Source organism: Bradysia coprophila, chromosome IV (assembly GCF_014529535.1).
Source record: "Bradysia coprophila strain Holo2 chromosome IV, BU_Bcop_v1, whole genome shotgun sequence".
Classification (NCBI taxonomy): Eukaryota; Metazoa; Arthropoda; class Insecta; order Diptera; family Sciaridae; genus Bradysia; species Bradysia coprophila.
Window position 1 is genome coordinate 8,279,856 of NC_050738.1, and position 22,366 is coordinate 8,302,221.

Sequence of the window (22,366 nt, forward strand, 5' to 3'; positions counted from 1 at the left end):
GGTGTTTCGTACGGGTCGGCGTTAGCTATGTTTTTCGTCGAAGTCGATAATAGATGATGATAGTAATATATAATTTAGCAAAGCAAAGCTACTGTAATATTCAAAAACAACCGCCAAAAATTCAAATTCATGTTCTAAATGATCAGAGCCATCTGTAAAGAATTTCTCGTTTCACTCGTGTACAGAAAAACACAAAATCCCAATCATTCCAACGACATGTGTATACTAAATTTAGATTCGAAGTGAAAAAATTCTTGACATTTACGAATTTATATAGTTTTTCTGTAATTGAAGAGAAATTCCACTATAATAAGATGACCGTATCATCCGCGTAAAGTGAAATTACTATTTGATAACGTGAAATGAATCGTTTTCAATCTTAATTGAATAGCACAGTTAATTGCTAACGTAATCATATCAAACGGAATGTTTTTCAGACATGTATGTGATGAAAAGTAAGTGAAATACCGGCATTTTACTTCACGTGGCCATTGGAACGAGTGTAAGAAACTATCAGTGACTGTATTTAATTTGTGTGATATGAGTGTTTAAGTGCGATAGTTACTCTCCGTTGATGAAACTATTTTGTATCACCGAAAGTTCCTATTTATAATTTTTGCGAATCAAATGAATAGACGTTGTCGTGTTGTTCAATAAAAACCAACGTTTAACACTTAATGAGGTAAATTATTTGTCGCAATTAGTCTGTACAATGCACACTATTAGCATTTTACTTAAATATATCGACCCGAGAATCCGTACAAAAAAATATACAAAAAAATCGATGTCTGAGTATGTTAAAAAGAGCACATTGAATATGGAATTATGAAAATTCAAGAAGTTTATTTATTCTAAGTTTAACATAAATTACACATTTAATTGGCAACACAGATAGCTCGATTCCGGGCTAATTAACAATTCTGTAAGAGTGTGAAAAGACAAATTACGAATTTTTTATTGCAATGTTCTATTGGCTGTGTAAGTAACGTTTTTATGCGATGATAATCATTATACCAATTATTATATGCTTCTATTTATTCATCCATCCGTACAATGTATTCGTAGAAAACTATGCTTGAAACCATTGAAAGTTGAAGACGGCAACGGCCGGTACTTCGATAACTTAAACTTACACGTTGATAGCAAATAAGAAATGTTATGACGATTCTTTTGAGCTTCTGTGAGTGGTTTCAACTTATTATGGATCTGCTATTCGTCAACAGAATTTTTCAAATAAAATTTTAAGATTTCACGACGAACAGCAACTGGTTCGAATTGGGTCACGTTTTTATGTTTCTTTAGAAAAAAAAAACATTTTTCGAAAACAAATTTCGTGTGTCCGATGAGGTGTTAACTACATTCATAATCGAAACTCGTATGCCTGTTTACACAGGTGCGAACAGCTACGTGTGCACATTTGAAATTAAATCGTCGCATGCACGGGCGAATAGTGTCTTCATTCATATAATGCTATTCTATACTTTATCTTTGAATTTTCTTACATTTTTAAGTTAAATTTGGTTGATAAATAATTTATTGGAGTTAGCGAACTATTCATTGATCGATTTTACTTTTACCGATTTCATGACCACCAATATTTTGTCTTGTGAATATAATTTTGTTTACTTCCTTCGCTGTGTGACTATTTCATGCAAAGTATACCTTTCGTATCGGTATTATGTTTGGATACAAATAAATACAAAAATAGGTAGGAAAAACCCAAATTTTTTGCGCTCTTTTTTCATCGAAAATAAAGATCCGTTTTCCAAGTTAGTTACAGGCCATGTGGTATAATAACACCATAGAATGTCATACAAAAATAAAAAATCCCGAAATATTTGCGCCCATTTTTGCGATATCCTCATCAAGTCCCTTTTACCTTTTATTTCGCACCGAATAACAGTATAACCGAATGCGCCGAAGCGTATCATAGCAATGTGTCCCTTTTCTGCATTTTATGTCAAACCAATTTAACATATCCTTTAGAGGTGTCCTTAGCAATAAGAGTGTAACATTGTTCGACCATTTGTAACGTTATAGCCGCAATAGAAACGAGGAAAGCCCAGAAGACCTCCAACACTATAGAAAATTCTGTTTATAAATTTAATAAGTTATTTAAGTGAAACAAATTCATTTTATTAATTTATTAATTTAAAAAATGTATTTCAATTGGACTGGATTGCTTTCATAAATATTTACTAAGTCAAAGTGGATTGAATAGTTGATGGTGCCAACTCTATTTTTTTGCTACAACGTCTATGCAGACAATATTTTATTCCCTTTTCATTTTACTCATTGTTCATGTTGTCGTGTTATAATCGCCTGATTGTCAGAATATACAAGCATACCAAAGGTCCTGCGATATGAGATTTGTTCAATGAAAATAGGTAATTCACCTAAAGTTCTATCGGTTTCAATTAAAAAGAATGTTTAAATGGTTTCTGTGACCAATTTCGGTAATTGACAAAAAAAAGTGTTCAAGTGAAGCATATATGCACAGAGACCACACAATCCTTAAATTTTCCTGTGAAAAACATTCAATCGATTTGTGCGGCGGCAGTGTGGATGTGGAATTATTGTATTGACGGCCGTGAGTGAAAACTATTATTTCAAGTAACCGTCGTTCCTAATAAATATTTGATTACGTTTGAAAGTAGGAGTTAGTTTAAATCGCACTTGATTAAAATGATTGTTGGATCAGTTAGACATACGGTCGATAAAAATCAATAGTTTTGTGTTTTCGATCTAATACCGAAAGTGCAATCCTATAGCTTCTACATCACAATTTTGTTTCGTTTCAAGTTGTCGACAATTTGGTTTATTCAGTGAGTTAGGTGTATATATGTCACAGAAAAACATTGTATCCAATCAAAAAAAAGGGTCAACATTATTCGATTATAAAAAGAATTTCATATACCAATGACAGTATGAATAGTTAATTGATCATATCACACACGTTGCCATTAACAATATTTTGAATCAAATCCATTAAAATATACAGTCGGACGGGGGAAAAAACGGATAAAATGTCTCGGACATGTTACGTTTTACAACTGAAAATTTATGGTTAAACAAACACGGTGCGGTAGACTGTCTGACTATCATCTCTGTTAATCGTTCAGCCATTACTCACTTTCGAGTAAGTGGTACTTCAATGCTGGATGTTAACATAAAAATGACATAAAAACGACGAAAGAAAATAGATCACAAAAAAAAATCAAACCGATTGTGGATCGTGAGGCCTTTTCATGATGTAAATATAGCTAGGGCTTTTACGGTTGAATGGAATTATGTTTTGTGATAGACACATTGGAGCAGTGATATTGTTTGATGTAACAAAAAAAAAACTTGTCAAGTACTGCTTCGGTTGCATTAGTTTCGTAGGCTGAATTTAGCTTACATAGTTCACCGTCACATTTACCATACTCCCTCAGGTATCAGTCTATTCAGAAAATGTTTTTTGTCGAAATTTTTTTTGTGGCACAATGTACTTTTGAAGCTTTGAAAAAATTGAGTTGTAAAATTATGTTAATTCTTTAGTAAACACAGATAATCAGCAGAGAACTTCGCCTCAAATCCAACATGAGCATGAACATGACAACAGATAAAGGTATTTGGTTCAAACTGTTATTTAAATTTCTTGCTATTCATCCTTTTTTCGCGTTATGTTTTGGTTTTTGTATGAGAATCAAGTCGAACTGATTCAATAACGTGAACAGAACATTCTTTTCGAACGATAGCTCGAAACTCATCATTTTGAGACTCGAAAAAGATTATTGTTCCTTACGTGAACTTTTAGGTTTTGGGTTTTTTATATTTGTTTAAAATTTTCATATGTTTTTCTGTGGAGTAATGGTTGAAGTTGATTTGTCAGACTCGATAAGGTTTGGATTCTACACAAAGTTTGAAGTAAATACATAGAGTATAGTATCTGTGGTGTTTGTATTGTGGCTTAGTTTGAAGTTGTTGCATTGTCGGTATGTCACATGATGTAAAATTGATTTTGAAATTAGAACGAACTAAAAACAGAAACTTAAACTTACAGAAAAGAAAATTCGTATCATGACCGTACATGCTAGTTGGGAAATTTTTATTTTGACGAGTGGGAGGTTTATAGCCCGAGGCCGAAGCCGAGCATGTATAATGTTTTACTCGCCACGGAAACGAGTTTCAAAATTAGCGTTAGCATGCAATCACGAGTTTCCGTGGGGTGCTGCGAGTAAATTCAGTTATTTCATAGATTGTTTATTTTATAAATGGCAAGCTCATCGCCATAGATATAATCGTTCAATCGCTTATTTTGTTTAAAGTATAGCTGATTTTTGGATGCAAAATCTATTACTTCATTAATTCTAACCTACATGTTTCTTCATTAAAAGGATCAATAGTCAAATTTCATCGCTTATTCTCTTCGTCGCTGTTGATAACAGATGGGCTCGTTTATTATTGCGATATCTTTTCTATTTCGTATGGTTTACATATTGTTGGAAATAAGGTGTTGATGTAGATCCACAACAATAATGTGAAACCAGTTTGGTTTCTCTTATTAAATGCAACCTTTTTGCAAAGAACCATTAACCCGATCGATCTACAAGTTCAACGAAATAAATTTGAGTCCTTTGCTAAATTTTATAAGACTAAGATCTGCGGCCGCGTAATATTGACAAAAATTTATACGAGAATATTAGTCCTGTTGCAGGATACCCCATTCGTAATTTATAGGAAAAGATAATGTTGTCCAAAGCTCAGATGGAAAAGCAGCTTCCATACAATTTTCGTGACCGTAATGGTAGGGTAAAATGGACGCTGCGAAAGTAATTCATTCCATGAGGAAACAATTTTGTGGTAAAAGTAAAATTACAAATGTGTTACAAACGGTTCGGAAACAGACTTTTTGATAAGAGTAGAATTGGTAGAATTCGAGTACAGAACTACACTTCTCAAAAAAAAAAAACGGCTACAGTAGCTTGTTGCTCAACAAGGCGAAAGTGAGTTTGATTGGATCACATAAGTGTTACCTTCGCAGTATCCAACGTATTCTGGTTTACTACCTGTCCCATGAGAAATAGGAAAATGAAAAATGAACCGAAAATAGTCCACATGTAATGGATCATTTTAACAGGGTGAAAATTGCGATGGAATGGTCAACTTTTGTATGGGACATGTAGTAAAGATACATAATATAAGTGATTGCAGATGTGTAAATTTATACTCTGTCTAGTTAAACCTTTCATGGTAGGCTCGTATATCACCAATATTATCATCGAACTGTTGTGTATTTTCCCAATTTTTTTCGCAACAGATTGAAAAAAAAAATCCTTGAATAATTTTAACATACATTTTATCATAAAAGCCTACAATAATCCCGAGCTCATAGTTAATTTTTGATTCGCTGTCGATAGCAGATGATATAGGCGTTCGTAAAATGCAAAATGTTTTCGTATTTGATGGTCGAAATATTATCCTCACTCGTTATCAATACAGAAATGTGCAATGTTACTCAATATCAGTTATTATCTCGCGTAAATGTGCTCACATACACACGAAATGCGGAAAAAATAAACTCTATAGACCATTAAATATTATAATAATGGTTTGTTTTTTTGATAACAATAACCCTCGACTTGTTTTCACAATTATGTCTCTTTTTTTTCATTCAGTATGTTTCGGTCAGAGATTGAAGCACATTGGACTCTATGCTTACAACGGAATTAAATAAAATTACACCAAAAAAATTATAAATAATTGTACAGAGTAAGATAATTAAATTGCGTTTTTAATTCAATAACTTGCTTTCTTCAAATTATCAATTTCAATTTTTTTTTTTTCGTTATAAAAATGTATTGTCAAATCACAAAGACATGTTTGTGCGTACGAATTGAAGGTTTCTTTTTGGTCGGGGAACGTGAAAATCAACGAAAATCATCATTTAAACGTGAAAGTTCTCGGTGAACGAATTATTGTTATTTTGATTAGTTAGCTCTTGTTTGTTTTGATAGAATGTATCAACGTATAGTCACTAGAATATAAATTTCGTTATTTTAATCCGCCACGTCGTAGCAAAATTTGCGCTGTGCCAATTTAACATTGTATTCAAATTTGCAGTGGAGGACATGGATTACTTACAATATATTGGAGGCCTTATGGGAGTTTCTGCATTGACTGGAATAGCAGCTGCATCAGCCTATTATTATGCAACTAGACCGTTGCCAGAAGTACCACTGGTACCACTACACAATCAATCACCAATTTTAGAGGTGAGTTTTGACAAATTATCCTTTTGATTTTACTGGACAAAAATAAAAGCTCTGGAAAATGTCTCAATGGAATTATTAGTCATTTTTCCAACCAAATGTTGCAGACGGGGTGGTGTAACTATTACATAAACATATTAACCAAGCTTATCTATAATCCTACCCTTTAAACCGAATCGGTATCAGTCAGAAAGGTCAACACATATACCAAGTGTAAATAGAATATTAATTTTCGTTTGAAAATACGACGTTTTCGGTTCGGGATTCGGGCGACAACATTTATTCGGTGTACGATTATAACATTAAAAATTGAAAAGATTAAATTCAATAATTCACCAACAAAATTTAGTTGAAATTGATTCAAGTGTTTCGATGAGACGAGACCTTTTAATTAATTGGTATAATTACGCCTGTATTACCGTAGCAGAAAGAAAACGAAATGAAATTCTATTCTCCTTGTTTCTCTTGTCGTTTCTCAGTTATTTATATTTTATTTGTCCGATTTTACCCACATAGATCACAACAAAGAAACTTATTCCACGTGCTCCCAGCTCGTACATATCTATACAATGATACGTAACAAACCATGTGAACGAACACTCATGACTTAATTACGTTACATTCGAGAAAGAAAAAAAAATCGAAATATTTCTAATAAACAACTTAGTAAATGATACAACGAAGAGGATCGACGCCTAACCTATTTCTATTTTTAACGTCACACAACAAACTTTAATTTCACGAAATAGTTAATTATTAAAGCATATAATTGCTTATTCACGTAACAAATAGTAGTAAGAAGGAAAATGAGTGAAAATATATACCGATTCCGGTAAAATTGACAGAAATGTCATTTCAATGGCAATGTTGAATCTATAGTTTGTTTGCCAATCAATTCCAGATGTCCTTATTCTGCTTTAAATAATTTACCTTTCCTCAGGTTATAAAGAAAACTACGCTGCAGCTTTTCGTTACAATGTCACATAACTTTGAAATGTCCCATTGATCGATAAATGTTTAAATTTCTCTTTGAAATAACATTCAATTTAATCATAACTTCATCGATCTGCCGTTTGATAAATTTTTAATCGCACACAATTAATGTCTCTGGTTTAAGTCTAATAAACTTTTGTGACATTAAATAAATGATGTTCAGATGTTCGATGTAATAATTCCTGGCCTACATCAATATTAAAAAACCGAAGTCAAATAAAACTCAGTTTCGGTTCATCCCGAATTTTCGGCCAATGAAAATAAATATATAATTCCTTTGCCACGCAAACTACGTGCGAACCAGCTGTTGAATGTCGCGAAAATCATACAGTTTGTTCTAGACGATTGTTCGAAGAAGTCGAGAAAATCGGACCGTGCTTCAACTCGAATCGTTATTAAAATCAAAATTTTTTTTAAACAATTCGTTCTGCATGAAAGGTCAACGAATTGATTGATTATTTGTTTTGGACTGTAAGAGTCAAAGCAGAATTAATTTTATTTTGACCGTTATATAATGATGTTTTCAAGACGATTTGGTTATGTGGTCCGAGGAAAATGTGATTTAATAAATAATTTAAATAATTTTTATATCTGACATTGCGGGTGATTAACTGGGTTTATTTTTAACATTAATTCTAACACATATGTGAATCGTATGAAATTGTTGTCGCTTTAAAAATAATTTACTTTTTGAAAAAAAAAAAATCGAAGGCGTTCTCTTCCAAAAATTTGATAAAAAAATCTCAGTTACATAATCGAATCCTAGTGGTACTTTGAATTATCATTTCGAAGCACTTCGGTGACAAACTTTATCAAACTGAACAACAAATAAGCAATACGTCCACTTAAAATCGTATAAAACATGACGATTAATGTCTACGAGTTCATAAAAGTGAGGAAGAGAACATAATGTTAAATCATGTAAGATGAAAATGAAACCAAAATAACTACTAAGTCTCATTAAAAATATGTGCAAAGACGATTTTTTATTTCTAAATTTAGCACTGCAAAATTAAAAAAAGAAATCGGAGCGGAGACATTAAGCGAAATAGATTCATGTGTTCGTTAAGCAAATTTAGTATCATTCTTTTGACTTGGTGACAAAGTGACTTGTAAATTAATTAGCCAATTAATTACATTATTGACTTGTAAATTGCATATATTGAAACTTTCGGACGTAACAAATACAAGAAAATAAAAAATAAATAAAAAATGCCGTGCTGTGGGAGCGTGGAGCCAATTCGGTTCCCGATCGACATGTCCAAACAGAGTGATGTGATGCGGGTAAATATTAATCAGACTAATTTCGATTTTGAGACGAGTCAACAGACAGTTTTAGTTGATCTAACGTAAATATTGATTTTTGAATATTATTTTTGGAAGTGCACCAGTTCATAATATTGGGCGAAATGCTCGACCATGCGGTTGTAGGCATTTTTCCAATTTTGTTACAGCTTCCTGTATTGTTTTAAATGCATCAGTCAATTGATTTATGTCAAAACAAAAACGTGATATCATTTTGTCTGCTCTGTGACACAAAGATTGAGTTACATCCTTTAGTTAAGTAAAATTAGCAGACGATACTAAACGTAAAGGCAGAGAAAAATGCTGAGAGAGTAATATGGACGCTGAGAAAACTTGTAGAAAAACAGTTACCTAAACAAGTTGGTCAAAAATACCCAATGGGACCAAATTGTTTCCGAATGAATGAATTACGTGAGAATGTTCTGTTTTACTGTCTTATCACATGCGAAAGTTGAATTTCGCACAAAAATTCACGAAAAATGAACCGAAAATAATCCACATGGAATCGATCATTATCGCAGGGGCAAATTGCTATTTAATGTTGAACTTTCGAATGGGGCAGTCAATAAATGAATGTATTACAAATCTTTGATCTTCTTTAATTTTTATCGTTTTTCATGCCTTGGGCATAAATTTCGGAATTTTTCTCGTACTTTAGGCCCTCAGCATGAAAAGCTCTATACGCATCCTTGTGTTCGGTTTATTTTAGGCACTTTCACTTGTCGTCCTCACTTCGTTCGGGCTACAAATTGCAAAATTACCTAAAATATACCGTCCACAACAGTTACGTAAATAACTATTTTCGATGATCTTCTGTCTATTAGAGATTCTGTTCTATACCCTTAATTGGGTATACCTCCTGTAATAAGTATTTTCTTGAGAAGATATATTCATTTCGTTGGTAATGCCAATTTGCTATGACGTAATAACTAAGTCATTTCTATTTTAATCTTCCTAAGCTCATCATCTTAGCACAAATAATGTCAATTTTGTAGGTCTCATATTCTAAAGCTTCCTTTCGCGCAAAACTTGTCAGTGTGATATCCGTTTCGAACTCTGACAAGTTTGTTCATCAAATTCTTCCATCGAAACGGATATCTAATAATAATTTCAACATTCTATAAGAATTAGTATTTTGCAAAGTCAGTCAAATCAATGTTAATTCGTGTTAATGTTATGGATTCCATGGCTCAGCCTTGTGTTCACTTCAGAACAATAATTTTGTATGATAAACATCTCTTGAAAAATGAAGATCGTTTTTACGCTTGTCTCTGAACACATTCTATGAATCAGTCGAGTCAAATCTCAAATTTTGTGCGTTGGCATTCTAAAGTGTTTTTTGGATCCATTAATTTAAAATAATCTTAAAAATTTGTCATTAAGCTTGTAACACCTCTAAATATACATAATAATGCGCTGATGAAAACGAGTTTATATTTTCCATTACCCGAAAATCGGATTGAACAAGAAATTTTCTGTAAGCGATTTCAAGACACACTTGGAAGCAGAGTAATTTTGCGAAAATTATATTCATTATAACATCAAGTTATTGAGTAGTTAATAGTGACTTGCAGTTCGTGTGAAACGTACTACTAAAAGCAGAATAGATCACCGAGAAGAAATGTTTTTCTGCAACCAAACGCCTTAGTTTCTCACATTAGAATTTCATTCAGAAAAGTTTTATTGCCCGATTAACACCATTCAAAAATAATTATTTTCTACAATAAAACGTTCATACATCTACCGTATAGACAGTATTCAATTCACATTTTTGAAGGATATTTCAACACGTCTTTTAATAAGATATTTTACGTATTAAAATTAAATGAGTTGGCAGTAAATTTTGCATTAAAAATTTTTTTGGCATTTTTTTCATTACATTACCCCGAAAAGTGTTTCTCTTGACCTTGTGCTGTAGTTCATGTTTTGCTCAAAGTATTTAATGTGTTTTTAAGTAAAAAGTTAATTAAAATGAAACAAGTGAACAACAAGCCACTCCACTTAAAACAAACTTAATACAGTCTCACATCATAACATTAGAAGCGTTTATTTCGCATCTCTAAAAGTATTTTAGAAATTCTTAACTCTGGAATGTTTTTACAGAGTAAAATCCAGGACTATAAATAACTCGGTTACATCATGTCGATAACCACCAGACAAAAAAAATATCTCACGGCATTGTGTATGCGAAATAGATAGGTGCAGAAAATTAATTGTAAACTGCCCATCAAAATATTTTAAAACTAAATTGAAAGTGGCCCATTAAACGGTTTGTTTATTTGTGTAAACATGCTATACACTACGTTCATTGATCATTGATCCTGCCACATAATTTGAACATTTTTCGTTCAGTAGATTTTGTTCCAAAAATAATTTTAAATTCTAAATTTATATTTAGCAGTTCGCAATATTAAAATTGACTACACACAAGGTTAATGTTCATGATCATTTATCTTTTATGTTGGATCGAATCAGTTGACAAAACGATTATGTGCTGTCCATAAATGCAATAGTCATTTACATGATAAAAAGATGAAAAGTAGAACTTTCGTGTGACTTTTGTTGTTCCGAGGCGCAGCCGAGATCAATAAACCATCGAAAATGAGACTTTATTTTTATCCCGAGTTATGTAATGGATTTTACATACTGAGGGCGTCGAAAGTAATGCTTGAAACATCAGTACAGCCTTCAACACAATGTAAATGTTATTGTTATTAAAGTGATCGCATTTAATTTAAGACGAACTTTGATTGTGCTTAGTATTTTCAGTTTGAATAAAACTTTTGTATTTTGTATTGTTGACGCGAATATCACTCAGTTTGCATGTAGGTATGTTCCATACCATGCTTATTTCTCTCATTTTCTATTATTCAAAAAACTATTGTCTTCGTCAGGTGATTTGTTTTTAATTTTATCAAATTCCATTGGAATCAGCAACATATTGGATGTATCATACATCAATGTAATAAATTACCCGACATATAAATTATTCGTTACACTTATTTTATCGTTCAAATATAGATTTGTACGTGTAACGAGCGGCAAAACACCGTTTAAAATATGTCGGTGTTTTAGTAAATTGGTTCCGAAAATATAATGCACAGTTCGGATTGTGTTGTCCTTGAACATGAATGTTTGTTATTTCATTCAGATGAACCTTTTTGGGTTTCCTTACCAATTTTTTTTTCTTGATTTTTTTTTTAGAGCAGGCAATTCTAAGCCAGAAATAAAAAAATTAAATAATTGAACAGAGGCGTTTAGTATACGTCGCGTCGTATTTATTAAGACTTTTTTTTTAAGACGATTGCTTTCATGCTTTCAACTTGCAAGCATGAAAGCATACGACATGCTACCGGACGAAAATAGCAGATTAAAAAAATCTTGTATTCTCGTTCCAACTGACATAAATGCGTTGAAAATCTCACCTGTCAGGGTAACTTTGTCTCCAGGTAATGTACAATGGCTGCAACAGCAGGTAATGAATATTACCTCGAGACAAAGTTACCCACTACAGATTCAGACTTCATATAACGAACTTGGACTTGGACGAGGCCTTTTCCAGGACGGGTTCCATTGTTAAGAAGCTCAGACCATATCTATTAAGCGTCATGGTTTCTCTTTGATGAGACTAAATTCACGTCCGCCAAAGAGACAAAGTTACCAAAGGCTACTGTAGACAAAGTTACCCGATTCAGATGAGATTTTCCACTCTTTTTTGACACTATTGTATGCGAAATTACGGCCACAACGTTCCGGGAAGACATTTAGCCATAACTCCACTGGAGGTAAAAAAAATCGGACCCACTCACATAATAGTTTCATCACTTAGCTTAACGTAATGCTACTTCATAAAGAATGTAATTTAATAACTCATCTATCTTCTCCAATGAATTATACCCATTGGCGCGTATGCCAACTTTATAAAAACATTTAAAATTGAACGAATAATTTTGTTCGTAGTCATATCGTTTTGATAAATTTGGAGAAAGAATTTTCCCTTTGTTCCGAAAAAATATACCTATATTGTTGTGACAATCCTTTTCTTTATTTTAATAGCAAAATTCGCATTGAAATCCACGCTAACGAGACGGTACTTCAGTAATAACAATTCCGTTTAAATTTCGTTTTTTTGTTCTTATTTTTATCTACTCTTTTAACTAACGACAACTTCTCCTAGTGAAAAAGTTAGAACGTTAAATTAACGACTGAACTTTATTTTCAGATCCTTTTTCACTTTTTTAATATTAGTCGCGTCCATTATTTCTACGCTAAGTTAATTTTATTTCCTTTAAAAATTCTTTTTAAAAAGTTATTCGCAATTCAAGGTTTTACCGATTTAGTTGCATTTTCTTATCCATTATCTTCACGTGATAAGCGTATCACGTTTTCGTCGATTAAATGAAACCAACTGAAAATAACTACAAAGAAGATCCCTCAAAAACCTCAAAAGAAGAGGAGGTGACGCTAGTCTTTTAAATTAAACTTATAAAACATTTGATATTAGCTTTGGCGACGCAATCAATTTTGACCAAGAAAATTCACGCAGTTCAAAATTTGAATTTTCGATGAATCGATGGATGGACCAATGAATTCAATATAAATCAACGCATTCTCAACGAAAATAATAAAAAAAATTGGGGCACAAAGTTGCAGATGATTAACATCCAGAGTTTATTTTAGTCCTCCGTGTAATGAGAGGTTTTCTCAGCATAAATAAAAATGATCTGAATAGGGGAAATCCATAAGAAGCGATGTTACCAGCGTAAATAAACAGTCGATCGCCACGCCGGTGGTGACTTTTGGAACTATAGAAAGACAACCACTATTTTCTTGAAATGTCGAAAAAGATATCAGCCAACATATGATTACCATTTTACGGCAACTGTATGTGCCATATAGCTCTTTTACACGATAAAAACTATAAAACCATCAAAATTAAAGCAATCACAAAGATGGTGGCTGTCCGCACTTTTGTTGGATATTCTAACAAAACACACATTCCAAACATTTTCCAATTGATCACCAACACACCAAATGTCCAAATAATCTTCGGGCACATTTTATATGATGAATCGCAACACTGATGAACCAGTGCGGCCAGTACATCAAACCCACGCAAGATGGATCCTCCAGATGTAATGAACCGACTTTGATAAGTTATAGCTCGTTGAACTCGTATTGAAGAGTAGTTTCATTGGTTAGTTTAAATGTTCGCCTAGGTTCCTTGATTCTCCGTTTGGTTGTTTTTTTAGGGAAGGAAGACTAGCGTCACGAACTCCGCTATCGCTACGTTCATGATAACATTTAATCGATCAGCTGTATACAGATATGTATGCTGATGTATTATCTGTATAACTGGTGTCTATCTGTCTAGCACTACAATCGTCATAACTTGTTTATCCAATCTTAATAAACTTTCCTCGTTTAGGATATTGAAATGATGTTGCAAATATGTGTATGCTTATAAGTCGACCTAATACTTGAAAATTGTAAGGTAGCCAGTGTATAACATATTTCAAACTAGCAACATTTTATGGCGATTTGGGTGTAATGTTATTGTGTCAAGATTTGTACGATATTTCTATTATTGTTGTAGCTTATAAGATCTTTGTATTATTTTAGGCTACAACAGTAGTTACACTATATTCAATCCCTACTTTACATGTTATACACGCCTAATGACAACCAATTTCATCTGTTTTAGGGTCCGGAACAAATTCACGTTTCAAAGTTTTACAAAGAATCGAAAAATGGAAAGTTTGTCAATTACATCAGTGAGGATGCACAAACATTATACGAAACCTTTCGTAAAGGTGCCTATGAATCAAATAACGGTCCTTGTCTCGGATGGAGAGAAAGCCTTACATCACCGTACAGTGTAAGTGCACGTTGTAATAATATTATGACCGGAAAATGAAATGCCACTTCCCATTTCCAGTGGATAAACTTTAACGAGACTTTGCTACGAGCAAAAAATTTCGGTTCCGGTTTGATCGACATTGGTATTCAACCGCGACAGCTGGTTGGAATTTACTCACAAAACCGTCCCGAATGGGTACTATTCGAGCAAGGTGCATATTGTTACTCACTGGTTGTAGTTCCACTATATGATACACTCGGTCCGGATGCATGCGCTTTCATCATTAAACAGACGGATATGTCAACAGTCATTGTCGATGATGATAAGAAAGCTAATCTGTTGTTGGATAAAGCACCACGTGGCCTTAAAAAATTAATTGCAATCAAGTCGGTACGATCGGCAACACTACAACGGGCTAAAAATCGTGGCGTCGACATTCACACATTCGATGAAATTGAAAAATTGGGGGCACAAAGTGATCATCCGGAAGTGCCACCGACTCCAGATGATATATGCACCATTTGCTATACGTCTGGGACGACTGGAAATCCAAAAGGCGTGACATTGACGCATAGGAATGTGGTGGCTGGTGTTTGTGCTGTGCTGTTGCAATTAGGTAAATATTTTAGACTTTTAACGGACAACCCTTTCTAACGAATAATTCATCTGATTCTCTCTTTCAATCGTTTAGGTGACCACAGGCCGCGTGTAAATGATGTCATGATGTCGTTTTTGCCTTTGGCGCACATGCTGGAAAGATGGTAATTTTTCATTGCCAAGATGTCTGCCTAAACCCGACTTACATTCTCCAATCTTTGCTTTGTTAAACTAGCTGCGAGAATGGCATGTATTATTCAGGTGGTTGTGTTGGATTCTACTCTGGTGATATCAAAGAATTGACAAACGATTTAAAGGCTTTGCGGCCGACGGTGATGCCAGCAGTTCCACGACTGTTGAATCGAGTGTATGACAAAATACACACCGAAGTTTCAAATTCTGCCATTAAGCGGATGCTATTCAACATGGCGATTAAATCAAAGGAAGCAGAAATGAAGCGCGGCATAATTAGGAAAAACACAATTTGGGACAAAATCGTTTTTCGTAAAGTCCAAGAGGGTGAGTAGCGATGGGTGCAATCACTTTTCAAGCGGATTGTTAAATTTCTCATTAATGTTTTGCAGCGTTCGGAGGAAATCTTCGATTAATGGTTGTTGGATCAGCACCGTTGGTAAGTCTTCAATCTTTATAGTTTTCATTTTCCAAGTACAAAACGCAACCTTCTCTTCCAGGCTGGCAATGTTCTTACATTCATTCGTTGTGCCCTGGGTTGCTTAATTGTTGAGGGCTATGGTCAAACTGAATGTACTGCTCCAATCACATGCACAGTTCAGGGTGATAGTGTACCCGAACATGTGGGACCGCCCGTATCCTGCTGTTGTATAAAGGTATATTTACATCACAAAGACATAGAATGGTCTTCTAACGGAAACATTTCATCTCAACAGCTCGTCGATGTACCTGAAATGGAATATTTCGCATCCGAGAATCAGGGTGAAATATGCGTCAAAGGGGCGAATGTCTTTCAAGGATACTATAAAGACCCAGAACGGACTGCCGAAACAATCGATCCGAGTGGATGGCATCATACCGGCGACGTTGGAATGTGGTTACCGAATGGAACGTTGAAAATCATCGATCGGCGGAAACACATTTTCAAACTCAGCCAAGGGGAGTATATTGTGCCCGAGAAAATTGAAAACATTTATATTCGCAGTCAATACGTCGAACAAGTGTTTGTCTACGGCGAGAGTTTGAAGGTAAGCTGTCGGGTGGAATGTTGGTGTTTGAGGTCACTTTTGTACTCAACTTTCATGGAATTTTTCTTTCCCCTTTTAGAGTTGTATAGTGGCTGTTGTTGTACCGGATGTAGATGTACTTAAATGCTGGGCTGTCGAAAATAACATACCAGGAACATTGTCGGTTCTGTGTAACAATACCAAAGTTAAAGATCTGATACTAAATGATATGCTGACATGGGGCAAGCAAGTCGGACTAAAATCGTTTGAACAAGTAAGTTATTATCAGTCTTTGTGTCTGCTGACACCCATTAATTTCATGGACCAAAACGAAAATACGAATTGTTGTGATATCGCGCACATTTTCTCGCATTTCGCTACAAACATTAATTTTTGTCTTGATTTCGAAAAATAAATCAGAGAAAAATGTGGAAAAATAAATTGTTGGCAGACTTAGTTTTCGCTACGACTCATTCAGTTTAATCGTGAACAGTAACAACACTCACACGAATTCAATTTTTGATTAATGAACTTTTGAGCGTAAAATTTTCCTTGCTTTTCAACAACATTCTTTCGAAGCGATTTTTTAAAACTGAATTTCTGTTGAATCATTAGATATTTTATAGTTTGAGTGATTCACGATTGGCAACACCAGTCACTAAACCAATGACTTTACAGTTTGGTGCTGGCGCTAGGTTTAAAGTTCTGTATCTTAATCCGATGTCTCCAGGCTTCCAATTCAATTCAAAAATGTTTCTCCAGCCTTTGTACTGGGAAATTTTCAAACGTAAAAAATTTACAACAGAATTTTGGTTCTGAGTCTGAAAAAGGAAAATAAAAATCTGGAGAATTGATTCGAAATGGCTAATGATTAACAGCCGAGAAAAGCAAGAAACTGTAAGGAAAGTTTATCTTCCGATAGATCATGCCTTGATTGAATGGCGTCGTCATTCATCTATTTTCATAGCTCATCATATTCGTAGGAGGAAAATTGCTATGTAATGGTCTGTAGTGACTGTGTCAATCTGGCGTACTTTGAATTTCCAGAAATGTTGGCCTTACTACTGATAAAGAGTCAAAAGTATTGCTGGCTATGATTTTTTTCACAAAAATTACCTTTTGGATGCTCTTAGTTCCCCTGAACTGAAATTAAAAACATAGTGTTATTAACGGTTTATGAAAAATGTTGATGGGTTGTGTACTTTTGCATGCTTATATAAACGGTAAAGTGCACAAGTATGGAAAATATCTTTAATTGCTTGAAAGTTTGCTAGTTTTGGCTTGTGTGATTACTCCACACGTCTCGGCTCGTTCCAAAGCAAAGCTCACACTTAACCAAAACAACAAAATTACAAGCAAGACTATACTATAGATAATCTTCAAGGCCGTTCGAAATGCCATCCACGTTAAAAAAAATCTCAAACAAATGAATGAATGAACGAAACATTTAACGAAACTTAAGTGAGGTTACGAGTGACAGTACCATATCTTGAAGATGATATATACTACTTTGTGTGTGAAATTCTCATGAAAATGGTTTCAACGAAAAATCTGTTTCGACAATAATTGTCGTTGTCACAAGCTTTATGCCATTATTGTCGAAAACCGATTTTTAGTTGAAACCATTTCCATAAGAATGCTAAACTCGAATAAGATAAAGAGATATAGGGCTGCAAACAGTCAACATTTTTCCCAGATATTATATGCCTTTGATAGCTCGTGAAAGTCCCTACCAAACAAGCTAAAACACGATGTTTTTAAGCTCTAAAGTCTTTTTCGATGCCCAAATGGCAATTTTTTACATTATCAAAAATGAAAGGGCGTCAGATCAACTACAAAATTTAATGCTGAAGTAGGTCCCCTGGTCTTTAAAACTCATGAAAAAATACGCCGATAACAATGTCGGTGGGATACAACATGTGTCATGTTTTTAATGTTTTCACTCTACGAAAATGGAAAATGGAGCAATGTCGACCGTTAGAAGAAATAAATTTCTCGACAATTGCGATTAGTGTGCTGGGCCGTGTTGTTGATAATATTAGCTAGTTTCTCCCGGGTGCCAATATAACTGATGAGTTTATTTTCTAATCGAACTCACATTCTTCATTCAAATTCTTCCTTCTCAAATATCAATAACACAGCTCTAGTCAGGAGGAATATTCCTTGTAAATGTTAACAGAATAACAGAGCCGGGATTTTTGTTTTGAAGCCGGCTCAGAAAGCGACTTGACTCTCTAAAACATGTAGTTTTTACTCTGTTATCATTTTCAAAGGATATCCCTCCAGAGCTCACACACTGCTTTGAGTATTACATTGCAAATGGGACAAATGATGGAAATCAAATGATTCCCTTAGTGTAATATCCATCATATGTCAGGATGAAAGTCTTTAGGTGATTTACGTAAAAAATGTATCACCCGGGAAGGAACTTATACTTAACATTTAAAACAATGTTGATACTCTTGAGATTATCAACCAAGTCTTCTTCGGCTCTCACATATACCTTACATGTTGCACCTTTGGCTCGGATCATCACATCGGACGGAGACACGATGTCATTGTCTCTTTTTAATATATATTGCGACGACGTTCTCATGCAGTGCTTTTTTTTGAATATTTTAGGTAAAGGACATATACCTTCATCCGGATCCATTTTCCGTGCAGAATGGTCTACTTACCCCAACATTCAAATCCAGAAGGCCTCAATTGAAAAGCTACTTTAAGCCACAATTGGAGGATATGTATTCGCATTTCGATTGAAAAGTACTATTGCAAATTAATTTTTATAATTTATTATTATGAATATGGAATCAAATTTGTTGTTTCATTTTATATGATGATTTAGAAATTAAATTAAATTTTATTGCAAAGAAGGAGAAGAAGAAAAAACCCTTAACTGAAATTTACATATTTTTTTTGTTGTGATTGTGTGATGGTATAAAATAGAATCTTTGTTTCTTTCTCTCGTTTTGGTTTAGTCTTTAGGGATTTTTTTCGGTTAATTTTTTTTTTCAAAATTGTTTGTAGATTAAGAAAATTTATTTCGTTTTCTTTAGTTAGAAGAAAAAAATGTTTTCAATTAAATGAGATTGTAAGAAATCGTTTTTTTATGTTATAATGGCGTAGTATTCACAGTTTACTTATAGATCTGTTAACTGAACAATCAAATCGACACTAATCGAGATAACAGTAAATTCTCGATGCAAATTCAATCGAGGGGTTTTTTTAAAAATGAAAAATTCTCAGACAACTTTTAGAGGATTTTCCTGGAATGTCAACGCTTATCGAGTCTTAAGAGTTTTCTTAAATTTCGAATGGTTTCATAGTCATTTTTGGGTTCAATTTTAATACACATTTTTAGCAAATTGGGGGATTTCCTTAAAAAAATTTCCAAAAAAAGGAATTTTCTAGCAGATCTGCCAAAGTCTCAGAATTTTTGTAAGAAAATACCTTGAAATTGTACTTGTAAGGATCTTTTGTCATAATATCTTTCGACAATGGTTCAGGAACGTTTGAAAAGTAAATTCAAGTGTAAAAATTACGTTGGGTATTTGGCGTTTTGTGATGGTTTCAGACTGTAACAAAAAAGACTATTTCTTGTAACGATTTCTTGCTCTTTGTGTTTGAAAAATTCAATCAAAATTTAACAATTTCAATAAAAACCCATCAGTGAACCCAACTTACTCAAATGAGGGGCCTAATAGAAATAGTAAAGTTAGAAAAATAAAAGAAAAAGTTTTCTTGTTCGTTCAAGCATTTTAGAGGTGAAATTTGAGAGGCGCCGGCGTTAATTTTTTTTCGGCTGTCGTATCGGTTTCTACGATTTAAAAAGAGTTTTCGTTGTCTAGTTTAACCATCTCCCTGAATAAAATAATGGAATTTTCGACCAGTTCATAGATTCCGAACTGTGAATACTACATCCTAAAGTGACCAAATTATTTATTTAGACAATTTGCGTGAAAAACATTGAATCTAGTCCATTGGTCAAATCAAAAAAACACGTTAGAAAAAGCAATAACCAAAACTTGATAACATTTAATTTGTAGTTTTTTATTAAAATGAATGTCAATTTTATACAAAAACCCAGTTAATTTAGTGAAAGAGGAATTTGTAGACAAAAAAAGGAAAGGAGAGTAAAAGAGCAAAACAATAAAAGTAAAAAAGTAAAATGAAAACATTGTTGTAACATAATTGAAAAAGAAAATCCTTTTCTTAATAAAGGAGGACAGAACCGGCATAATGAAAGGCGTAGTGAGAGTATTATTTGGAAAGGAAAATGTAATCGAATTAAATGCGCATTAAATTAATGGATATCATTGTATCATAATAAAAAAAAAACCATGAAACGTTGTTTTGTAAAAGAGAAAAAAAAATTGTTATATTCCCAATGTGGCGTATATGCAGGAAAAACAGTTGACAGTAGATTAGTTATAGCAAATTTTAACCTAGTCAATGAGAGGGCTTAAGTTAAATTAACTAAAACTTTAAACAAAGAAGTAAAACAAATCACATAATTCAATCTCATAAACAAAAAAAACGTAATTAGGGTAAATATTCAAATCAATTAATTGGTTATTTAATTAACAAAATATTCTATTTGATCCTTCTATTAGGTGCATCTGCTGTTCAGATTATTATTTTTTTTAAATAAATATTTACGAGGTCGATGTATCAAGCGTTTATCAATAATACACCTTTCTAACTGAACAGGAACAACGTTTTTTTTATACAAATAGACTAAGATCGTTTACATCTACACATCGATGACGACAAAATACACAATAGTTAATAACTATTAGTTATATACAATACGAACGATAAAAAAGAGTTAAGTTTCCGTGTGAATTTTATGGATCCGAAGCGAAGCCGAGGTCAATAAACACACGAAAGCGATACTTTTATACCGAGTCATGTGATGGATTTTACATGCTTTTGAAACCTAAACCAATTTTCTTGTTTTCCCTAGGTGTGTAAGCCACTTTCAACCCTAGGGAAAACAAAAGCATGTAAGACATATTTACTCTTACATCGTCCTAACGTAATGCTAAAAATTGATGAAGTCAAAGATTGTTCAATACATTACGCATCTGTGGGAAATTTTGGTTATCTGCTATGGTGAAGGTGGTATAGCAAGCGATCCAATTTCCTGAGTAAATAATCATAGGTTACATTGGATGTCGCGAAAGTAATTCATTGCATGAGGTAGCAAGTTTATGATAAAAACAAACTTATAAGTGTGTTTTTGAGCATCAATCTTCGGTAACTGTATTTTCGGCAAGTATACAGTTGGTATATCCGAAGGTGAGTTGTGAGTTATACAACTACATTTGTTGAAAAACAGTTGCCGAATCAAGATGCAACCATACACACGAGTGTGTTTGCGAGTATTTTAAAGTTGTTTCCGAAGTTCGTAGCAGCGTCCAATGTAGTCTGGTTTACTACTTGCTCTGTGCAAAATTGATTTCCACATAAGAAAATGAATCAAAAATATTCCACATTACACGATCGTTTTCGCAGGGGGCAAATTCGCAATGGTCAACTTTCGCATGGGGTAGGTAGTAAATAAGTGACACGATTTGACACACTGCAGTAGACAGACTGAATAGATTCGATTATTATTCTGCTGATAGGCTTTCATTCTGCAAAACGTTAATAATATAGGGTGAAGTTTATAATTTACGATTTATGGAACTAAACGTTTTTGACCGTCGGTTTCAGTACAACAATTTACAGACTTTAAAGAACAAAATTTGTCTGCCAAACTCACTGTAAAGTTTTGAATGAATTATAAACCGCTTAATCGTTTGCACGTATCGCGATGTAATCTGTTACTCCTTTTGTTAAAGGAATCGCCTATTGTTTGATACAAAATCATTTACTTTATTAGTTTTGGGTCAGGGCTAATTTTGCTAGGATTACATTTATTCGGGTTCGATTTTCATTTCTGTAGTTAGTGAGACATTAACCATTGGAATTTCTCTACTTTCAAAATGACAATAATTTACTAGATTGTCGTAGAAATTTCTATCGTGAATTCTGTTTTGAATCATTGGATGGCTGTTTAAACTCTGAATAGTCATTTCAGAAATGATAAAAGGACTCAATATTATTGATAAATAGAAAGGAAATCAGACCACTACAGTTTCACGAGTATTATA

General features: G+C 33.5%; 1 protein-coding gene across 14 annotated transcripts; it reads left to right on the forward strand.

The window, feature by feature from the left end:
- Positions 1 to 252: 252 nt before the first annotated feature.
- Positions 253 to 21,928, forward strand: LOC119066876 (long-chain-fatty-acid--CoA ligase 1). Of its 14 annotated transcripts, XR_005085820.1 has the most exons (13): positions 253 to 682; positions 3,541 to 3,610; positions 6,106 to 6,257; positions 14,257 to 14,430; positions 14,491 to 15,028; positions 15,104 to 15,173; positions 15,245 to 15,528; positions 15,594 to 15,640; positions 15,702 to 15,857; positions 15,918 to 16,229; positions 16,309 to 16,482; positions 18,831 to 20,992; positions 21,220 to 21,928. XR_005085820.1 is itself a non-coding variant. In XM_037169551.1 (12 exons), the coding sequence occupies exons 2-12, from the start codon at positions 3,583 to 3,585 to the stop codon at positions 18,966 to 18,968; spliced, it is 2,073 nt and encodes a 690-aa protein (XP_037025446.1). In that variant the 5' UTR covers positions 253 to 978; positions 3,541 to 3,582; the 3' UTR covers positions 18,969 to 21,928. The 14 variants fall into 14 exon arrangements, 13 of the variants coding, with proteins under 13 accessions (XP_037025446.1, XP_037025445.1, XP_037025447.1 ...); XM_037169551.1 differs by having other exon boundaries at positions 253 to 978; positions 18,831 to 21,928; XM_037169550.1 differs by having other exon boundaries at positions 18,831 to 21,928.
- Positions 21,929 to 22,366: the final 438 nt, after the last annotated feature.

What these genes read in the sequence shown, in the direction of transcription:
- LOC119066876 (XM_037169551.1), top strand. Translation starts at nt 3,583, where the DNA reads ATGAGCATGAACATGACAACAGATAAAG. An exon ending in GAACATGACAACAGATAAAG is followed by an intron (nt 3,611 to 6,105) that starts GTATTTGGTTCA and finishes TCAAATTTGCAG; the next exon opens with TGGAGGACATGGATTACTTA. An exon ending in TTTTCGTAAAGTCCAAGAGG is followed by an intron (nt 15,529 to 15,593) that starts GTGAGTAGCGAT and finishes AATGTTTTGCAG; the next exon opens with CGTTCGGAGGAAATCTTCGA.